The 9,385-nt window shown below is 42.1% G+C and overlaps 2 protein-coding genes across 2 annotated transcripts; both read left to right on the top strand.

Annotated features, from left to right (window-relative positions):
• The first annotated feature begins 264 nt into the window (after positions 1 to 264).
• On the top strand, positions 265 to 4,263 carry LOC128735785 (uncharacterized). Its single transcript, XM_053830272.1, has one exon. It carries the CDS (start codon positions 265 to 267, stop codon positions 4,261 to 4,263), a length of 3,999 nt encoding a protein of 1,332 aa, XP_053686247.1.
• A 453-nt stretch (positions 4,264 to 4,716) lies between these two features.
• LOC128735784 (uncharacterized) lies at positions 4,717 to 9,103 on the top strand. The gene is made up of 2 exons (XM_053830271.1): positions 4,717 to 6,138; positions 9,089 to 9,103. Exons 1-2 carry the CDS (start codon positions 4,717 to 4,719, stop codon positions 9,101 to 9,103), a joined length of 1,437 nt encoding a protein of 478 aa, XP_053686246.1.
• Positions 9,104 to 9,385: the final 282 nt, after the last annotated feature.

The following is a 9,385-nucleotide window of genomic DNA, read 5'->3' as shown; positions in this document are numbered from 1 at the left end:
GTATGCGTAGTTTATCTAAGCCGAATTAATTTTCTGTCGATTTCTAAATTAGAATATTAAACTTACATAGGTGATTGAAACGGTTTCTCAGTAGTGCACATTCGAAGAACCTTGGCAGGGTTAGGTAAAACTATATGTAGGTATGCACCACATGCACATTCGGCCATCGTTAAATAAATTTTCTTTTAGCTTTGAGCTGCAAACACCAAACGCTGCTGATTGATTTTTTACTCGCCCCAACATCTTCAAAGATATATTGCAAGGATGCATAAGAATGATGCTCACGACTGTGGAGCCTGCGATCGTCCGAACTCCGCCGATGTTGGAATGGTAGCGTGCGACGCGTGCTGTGTATGGTATCATTACTCATGCGCGAGAGTGTCTCCAGGAGTAGAAAACCGTGAATGGAGATGCAGTCCGTGTCTCTCCGTAGCCGATACTGCGACGAAGAAGCCTGCGAAAAGTTCAATGACCTCCTTAAACGTCCCTGACGCTGTCCTGAATGAAAGTTCGAGAGCCCTTGGTGCTGTTCCTAAGAAGAATAAGGAGAAAAACCCGAGTGCCCGCAGTGTGGCGCCAAGCGAGAAGTCGAGAAGAAGTAATGTTACCCCGAAAAAGAATCCGGAGGTGCCTGCTGTAACGGCTCCAACCCACGGCGAAAAGAAATCTACTAAATCCTGCAGTGCCACTGCGAGGGGTCGAGCACAGCTAGCATTACAACGTTTGGAAAACGAGCGATTACTGGAAGAGCTGAAGTTGCAGGGAGAACGAGAACGGTTGAAGGAAGAACGAATCCGACTAGAAAAGGAGAAGCAGCTCAAAGAGCAAGAGCACGCGATTAAGGCCAAAGAGCTTGCGATGCGAGAAAAATATCTGCGAGAAAAACTCCAGTTGGAAGAACAAATAGCCGATGACGACGACCGGAGTGAATCGAATGCGTCCGGTGGCATCGATAGAACTAAAGAATGGGTAGAAAGTCAGCGACATCAGAATGAGTGCGACGTGGGTGAAAATGGATCAAAACCTGCGGTCCAGAATCAAGAGAATGTTCATAAAGACATTCAGAGTATATTGTGTCCAAGCTTGCCTAAAGGTTTACATGGTGCGGGACTCAGTGCCAATCAATTAGCGGCAAGGCAAATTTGGCCTAAAAATCTTCCCACGTTTTCCGGTGACCCAGAAGAGTGGCCGATATTCGTCCACAGTTACGAGACTGCCAACACCGCTTGCGGGTTCACTGATGTGGAGAATATTATTCGACTTCGAGAGTGCCTCAGAGGCCCTGCGCGAGACGCTGTTGCCACGAAACTTATGTTTCCGCAAAGCGTAAATGCAATCATAAGTACATTGAAACGATTATATGGCAGACCGGAGATACTAGTCAAAAACCTGCTCGACAAGGTTCGTCGAGTGGAAGCACCAAAATCGGAACGACTAGAAACTTTAATCAATTTCGGTTTGACGGTGGGACAGCTTTGCGACCACCTGGAAGCCGCGAACCTCCAGGGGCATCTGTCCAATCCAACACTACTTGGCGAGTTGGTGGAGAAACTGCCCGCGTCTATCAAACTTGAGTGGGCTAGGTTTAAGCGACTTCATGCTGATCCTACGCTGAAACACTTTGGCTCGTTTATGGAGGGGTTGGTGAATGATGCTAGCGAAGTTTCATCCCCGGTTTATTTGAAGACGACCACTGCAAAGGGGGATAAAGATAAACCTCGAGAAAAGGGACATATTTATACTCACGAAGAAGTATCAGAGGTGCAGATCCAAAACGAAAAACGTCAGCCATGCCCTATATGCGAGAAAACTGACCACCGGGTGCGCAACTGCCAGCGTTTCCAGCAAATGGATGTGGCAGCCCGATGGGAAGCCGTCAAACGTTGGAACCTTTGCGAAGTGTGCCTTTATGACCACGGTCAATGGAGATGTCGGTCCAGATTTCGATGCAATGTTCCTAATTGTAGAGTCCGCCACCATACGTTGCTTCATGGCCCAGGAGCAGAACAACCACGAGACCATCAGCAACACGTGCAAGCTTCGGAGTGTAACGCTCACGAACAGACGCCAAGATCAGTGCTTTTTAGGATTATTCCTGTAACATTGTTCGGTGAAAACCGCAAATGCGAAACTTTCGCATTCTTAGATGAAGGTTCCTCTTTGACACTAATCGAAGAAAATTTAGCCTCTCAAATTGGAATAAGAGGCGTTCCGGAGCCATTGGAACTAAAGTGGACATCGAGCGTGATGAGGAAAGAGAATTTCTCAGAGCGAGTGAACTTCGAAATTGCCGGTAGAGGTATGCCGCAACGATACAAGTTGAAAAACGCTCATACTATAAGGGAACTTAACTTACCGAAGCAGAGCTTACCAATCGAGGAACTGTCTCGGCGGTTTACACATCTTCAAAATCTTCCAATTTCGTCTTATAATGAGGCCGTACCGAAAATCCTGCTCGGATTAGACAACCTAAATCTCTTCACACCTTTAGACCGCTGTGTTGGTGGACCAGGAGAACCCATCGCTGTTAAATCATTATTAGGGTGGTCTGTTTACGGGCCAGATGGAAGTGAACGCACGAAGCACGTGGTTGTGAATGTTCACGACTGTGCTTGCGGAGCCGATAGAGAATTAAACGAGTTGGTCCGACAGCAGTTTGTCTTAGAAGATATAGCAATTGGGGCAACGATGCAGCACGAGTCAGTCGATGAGAAGCGTGCTCGTGAAATTTTGGAAAGCACTACCAGATTTGTAGACGGAAAATATGAAACCGCTCTCCTGTTTAAGCGCGATGACGTGCAACTACCAAACAGTTTTCCCATGGCGATGAAGCGGTTGAAAAGCTTCGAGAATCAGCTCGCGAAAGACAGCAACCTGAGAGACAGCGTCAACCAGCAGATTATCGATTATACGCGAAAGGGGTACATTCACAAAGCAACTAAAGAGGAGCTAGCGGAAATAAGCGGAAGGACAGCTTGGTACCTTCCATTGGGCTTAGTGACGCACCCGAAAAAGCAGAAAAAGCGGCTAGTTTGGGATGGCAAGGCTGAGGTGGAGGGGATTTCGCTCAACTCACAACTTTTGAAAGGCCCCGACTTACTAGTTGCACTTCCATCAGTTATATGCAAGTTTCGAGAAAAACGTGTAGGATTCGGAGGCGACATCCGAGAGATGTTCTTACAATTGCGGATGCGAAAGTCTGACAAATATTTTCAATGTTTCCTCTTTCGGTTTGATACTCGCCACCCTCCAGAAATCTATATCGCTGACGTCGTGATGTTCGGAGCCGCATGTTCACCTTGTGTAGCGCAGCATGTATTGAGAGTAAACGCAGATAAGTGGGCGCACGAATTTCCTTCGGCCGCAGCAGCGATCATAGAAAAAACTTATATGGATGACTATTACGACAGCGCCGATAGCCCCGCTGAAGCATCCGAGCTGGCCATACAAGTGAGAACGATTCACGCTCGTGGGGGGTTTGAAATGAGGAACTGGGTAAGCAATAGCCTCGAAGTTGTGGAAACGCTTGGTGAAGGTAATGTCTTCAAGGAACCGCGTGTTCTGCAGTCATCTCCGGAGGATAGATGGGAACGTGTCTTAGGAATGCTATGGCACCCAGAATCGGATAATTTAATGTTCTCTATGGAATTAGGAAATCAGCTTCAACCGTATGTATCTGGGGGCCAACGTCCGACAAAGCGTATCGCCCTGAAGATTATTATGAGCCTTTTTGACCCTCTCGGGTTGCTGGCGCCGTACCTTATTCATGGCCGGACGTTAATACAGGATGTTTGGAGAAGTGGAGTGCAGTGGGATGAAGAAATGAGAGACGAAGAGAGCGAAAAATGGAATCGCTGGGTGAAACTTCTGCCTGACATTGCGAAACTGCAAATCCCACGTTGCTATTTCGGAATGGCGAATCCCCACTCGTATAGCACATTGCAATGTCACGTTTTCACCGATGCTAGCGAAAATGGCTACGGCTGCGCAGTTTACTTTCGCATTGTAGACAACTCGAAAGTTAAATGCTCGTTGGTCATGGCGAAAAGTAAGGTGGCCCCTCTAAAACACATCTCCATCCCACGATTAGAATTGGAGGCCGCTATGTTGGGAGCTAGAATGCTGAAAACGGTTCTCACAAACCATTCGTTAACACCTCGCGAAATTTACCTCTGGACAGATTCATCAACCGTGCTTTCGTGGATTCGATCGGATCACAAAAAATACAAGCAGTTTGTCGCCCATCGCATCGGCGAGATTTAGTCGCTATCCCAGGCGGAATACTGGCGTTGGGTTCCATCTAAGGATAATGTCGCCGACTGCTTGACGAAATGGGTACGAGATACGGAACCAGAGTCGAATAGTAGGTGGTTCAAGGGTCCCGCATTTTTGTATCTCAACGAGGAAGAATGGCCAAAACAGAAGGTCAACGCCAATACCGTGGAGGAGCTACGTTCGTGCTATTTGCTGACTCACATCTCGCTACCTGCAAGTATAGTCGACGTGTCGCGGTTTTCTAAGTGGACGATACTGCTTCGGACGATGGTTTGTGTTTTTCGCTTTATTAGTAACTGCCGTTTACGACTCGCAGGCCGACCAATAGAAACCATTCCCGTGACAAAAAATCAAGTAAAACTATTGAAATGTTCAGTCGTGGCTCAGAAAGTGCCATTAAAGCAGGAAGAATTTCAAAACGCGGAACGATTTCTATGGAAAATGGTGCAAAGCGAATACTATCCCGATGAAGTTCGAATTCTGGTGAAAAATCGTGAACGGCCAATTGAGGAATGGACGTCCATTGAAAGGTCCAGCTCCTTGTACAGATTATCCCCTTTTATAGACGAATGGGGAATCGTTCGAATGGATGGAAGAACTGCTAACGCCGTCTACGCTAATTTCGACGCGAGATTTCAGATAATTCTGCCAAAAGACAGTCCGATTACACGACTACTACTGCATCATTACCATTGTCGTTATGGCCATGCGAATAAAGAAACGATAGTGAACGAAATTCGACAACGGTTTGAAATTTCCTGTCTCCGCTCGGCAGTAGACAAAGCGGCAAAAAACTGCCAAAACTGCAAGATCAAGAAGTGCAAACCCTTACCTCCCCGGATGGCGCCATTACCCGAGCAACGGTTGACGCCACACGTCAGACCCTTCGTTTACGTCGGCATTGACTACATGGGTCCATTGGAAGTAGCGGTTGGCCGACGCAGAGAGAAGAGATACGTCGTCGTCTTCACGTGTCTAGTAGTGCGAGCTGTTCACTTAGAAGTTTCCTATGATTTGTCCACCGAGTCGTGTATTATGGCGATCCGGAGGTTTACACGAAGGAGAGGATCCCCATTGCATATATTTACCGACAATGGCACTAACTTCGTCGGTGCCAGCCGCGAGTTGAAAAGACAAATCGAAAAGATCGATTCAGACTGCGCGGGAACTTTCACCGACGCCCAGACAAAGTGGTCATTTAATCCCCCCTCCGCACCTCACATGGGCGGAGTGTGGGAGAGAATGGTCCGTAGTGTTAAAGAGGCGATGGAATCGTTGGATGACGGACGGAAATTAACCGACGAGATTCTGTGGACTACGCTCATCGAAACGGAGTGGCTGATAAATGCACGACCACTCACTTACATGCCTCAGGAGCCGACCAACCCCGAGGCATTGACACCTAACCACTTTATACTTAACGGTTCTTCCGGTGCTCACGAACCGCTGGAACCCTCGGCAGATTTGGGAAAGGTGCTCCGAGGTAGCTTTCAACGCTCACAACAACTAGCAGATGCTGCCTGGGATCGTTGGTCGAAAGAGTACTTCCCGACAATCAACAGAAGGACGAAATGGCTTAGCGACGCGAGATCTCTGAAAGTCGGAGACCTCGTATATATAACGGAAGGCAGACGAAGGGCGTGGATAAGAGGCATCGTAGACGAAGTCATTCGTGGTAAGGACGGCAGAATTCGGCAAGCGATCGTGACGACTGCGACCGGTAAACTAAAGCGACCTACCGTGAAGCTGGCTGTGATGGAAGTCGGTGGATCGTCGGATCCTCCCCTTGATCCACGGGGCGGGGGATGTTCTGGCAGCACGGACGACGGCGATGAGACGCTTGACCTACAGAATCCAGTCCAAGTACGCGATGACAGCACCCAGAACAATGACCATTGCACTATGGTCCAGAAAGCGATTTTAGACGGACAAAAATGATTGCGCCTTAACGGGATATTCTAGCTCAATGAAGTCTTCGGCAACTTTTTGAATGAAAACATGACGCATCTTTTAAAAGGGTCGTCTAATGTTCAGATGATACCGTAACAACAAGTCAAGTAATAATTTTTTAAATAAGTTTGTTTTCCATTTTTTAGTTTCAAAACATTAAAGATAGATTAATTTCACGTAACTTTTCTAAACATTCCAAATTTCTAACTCTTACGTATTTTCAGCAGTGGACCTTTGTTTATGGACGACCCGTAAAATCATATTTCCTCTTATAACTCTTTTATCTCAACAGATAGCTCAATATGATGTTCTACAAAAATTTGTATACGTAAGAGAAGAATATTTTTGCAGAAGACTGTTTTGCTTTATCTTTATGAGTTAATAAGTTATAGCCGAATTCAGGTTAAAAACAGACCAATTTTACTGAAGCATAACTCAAAAAGCGGCAAACGGATCTTGATGAAACTTTGGCGATTTAATATACACATATGCATAAAGTTTTTAGCGAAAAATGGTGGAGGTGTTATTTTTTTAAAAAAAGATAAAATTCTTTGAACTTTATGATTTACTATAGCTAAAGTTTTCGTTTTATCCATCCCTAACTGCCCAGGTACAGTTTCTTGCTCAGTTTCAAAGCGTTAAAACATAATTTTGTGTAACTATTTTTTTAGAAAATGTCTAAAACATAATACAAAGCTTGTTGCTTTACTATTTATGTTTTATCGAGACAAATACGAACGCTTATCTTACGACAATCGCGGTCTTTTCAATCTGTGAAAAATATTCATGAAGTTTATTTGATACGTTTAGTATCAATGCCTACATTGAGAGAAAAACTATTATATATACGCTGATAAATTACATAATTAAGAAATCTAAATACTATTTGCACTGTGACTGTCGGAGGCAAAGGATACCAGCCATAGAGCTATACATATAGATTGTTCTGTGTATTCCCGAAACTGTACATATTTAACCTTCTAAAGAGGCAACGATAGATAATGACTATTTTTCAAGAAATCACACTCAAAAGAAAGTCAATTTGATATTCATGCAAAAGTAATAATCTGGACTAGCAACAGTTAAGGCATATTATAAAATCTTTATTTTGGGTTTCATATCCAATCCTTGTTTTTTCCAAATATTACGAAACTCAGTGCGTAGTTCATCACTGAATATTTTTGAGGTCGAACATTTTGTTTTAGATGTCCTATGTTTTCAAAAGTAAAAATTGACAAAAATCGTGCAATTATTTTCGTCACAATTTTCCTGAATTTTTGATTTTAAAACATAAGAACTCTTAAACGCATAGTCAGAATGTTGCAATGCTGATGCCAAAATGTCAATCTATTCTCAGCACAGATATTGTGTTATCCAATTAGAATAAATTTCATATATGGCTCTAAGACACTCAAAGCAAAAACTATCTGCAGAAGTCTACCCGTTGAAGGGTTAGTTATATGTTTGCTAATAACTATTAGCATCTCGTGCATTCGCTCAAATAAATCAATGTGGTGTATATTTAATAAATGTTGAAATTGACTGAAGTTTTTTGAGCATTTCAGTGGAATACTAAGATTGAAAATAAAGAAAAAAAAATCCCGATTTATTTCCATTGTTAATTTTATAGTTTTAAATGGATTTAAAAATCATAATAGAATTCTTCTTGAATTTCAATGGTAAATTTCCCGAAAAGTATAACAATTAGTGGAATTTCCTTCGTAAGTAGTTCGATTACCCGCAAATCATAAGTTTTCCGCAGCTCTGCTTCATCTTCGTCATTTTTCACATCGCAGTTATTTTTAGTCTATAAAATATTTTCAAAAAACATTCAAAACATATTGCGAATATACGCGTATAACAGTAAAAGTCCGTGTTAGTATCTAAAGGGATCGTAAAAATCGTTTAATTCAAGGTTATTATTAAACATTCTTTTAGTTTTTTCGCTTAAAAACAAGATTGCGAATGTAACTCTTTGAATGCATTCACTATTTTAGTATCAACCATGGTTATTGCCAGTATATTTGTTGTGTATAGTATTCCATGGTCGCATACTTGATTACTTGAATGTGAATCTATGAAGAAAACGACAATTTTAGCTATAGTAAATCATAAAATTCAAAGAATTTATCTTTTTTTAAAAAAATAACACCTCCACCATTTTTTGCTAAAAACTTTATGCATATGTGTATATTAAATCGCCAAAGTTTCATCAAGATCCGTTTGCCGCTTTTTGAGTTATGCTTCAGTAAAATTGGTCTGTTTTTAACCTGAATTCGGCTATAACTTATTAACTCATAAAGATAAAGCAAAACAGTCTTCTGCAAAAATATTCTTCTCTTACGTATACAAATTTTTGTAGAACATCATATTGAGCTATTTGTTGAGATAAATGAGTTATAAGAGGAAATATGATTTTACGGGTCGTCCATAAACAAACGTCCACTGCTGAAAATACGTAAGAGTTAGAAATTTGAAATGTTTAGAAAAGTTATGGGAAATTAATCTATCTTTAATGTTTTGAAACTAAAAAATGGAAAACAAACTTATTTAAAAAATTATTACTTGAATTGTTGTTACGGTATCATCTGAACATTGGACGACTCTTTCAAAAGATGCGTCATGTTTTCATTCAAAAAGTTGCCGAAGACTTCATTGAGCTAGAATATTCCGTTTAGGCGCAATCATTTTTGTCCGTCTAAAATCGCTTTCTGGACCATAGTGCATTGTATTAACCATTAAACAGAGAAAAGTGTGACTGGTGATTTTGTAGGCTATAATTCTATTCGTTTAGTTCAACCAAATTTGCATTCGGAAGTAAATTCCATTTATAATTTAACTTATTTGTAAGTAACCTCGACAGGTTTATCGCGATTGATTAGATAATTATGTTATGAATTTCGACTAATTTAGTTGGTCTAATCTAGATTTCGCTGGAAAGGAAATAACGTGTTCTCCTACCGATATCCAGTGCATCTAAAGTGCGGTTAGGTATGCGTAGTTTATCTAAGCCGAATTAATTTTCTATCGATTTCTAAATTAGAATATTAAACTTACATAGGTGATTGAAACGGTTTCTCAGTAGTGCACATTCGAAGAACCTTGGCAGGGTTAGGTAAAACTATATGTAGGTATGCACCACATGCACATTCGGCCATCG

Source organism: Sabethes cyaneus, chromosome 2 (assembly GCF_943734655.1).
Source record: "Sabethes cyaneus chromosome 2, idSabCyanKW18_F2, whole genome shotgun sequence".
Classification (NCBI taxonomy): Eukaryota; Metazoa; Arthropoda; class Insecta; order Diptera; family Culicidae; genus Sabethes; species Sabethes cyaneus.
This window is presented reverse-complemented; position numbering and strand designations above follow the sequence as displayed.

Bases quoted from the DNA above. Each gene is read 5' to 3' on its own strand.
- LOC128735785 (XM_053830272.1), top strand. From the start codon at position 265: ATGCATAAGAATGATGCTCACGACTGTGGAGCCTGCGATCGTCCGAAC.
- LOC128735784 (XM_053830271.1), top strand. From the start codon at position 4,717: ATGGTGCAAAGCGAATACTATCCCGATGAAGTTCGAATTCTGGTGAAA.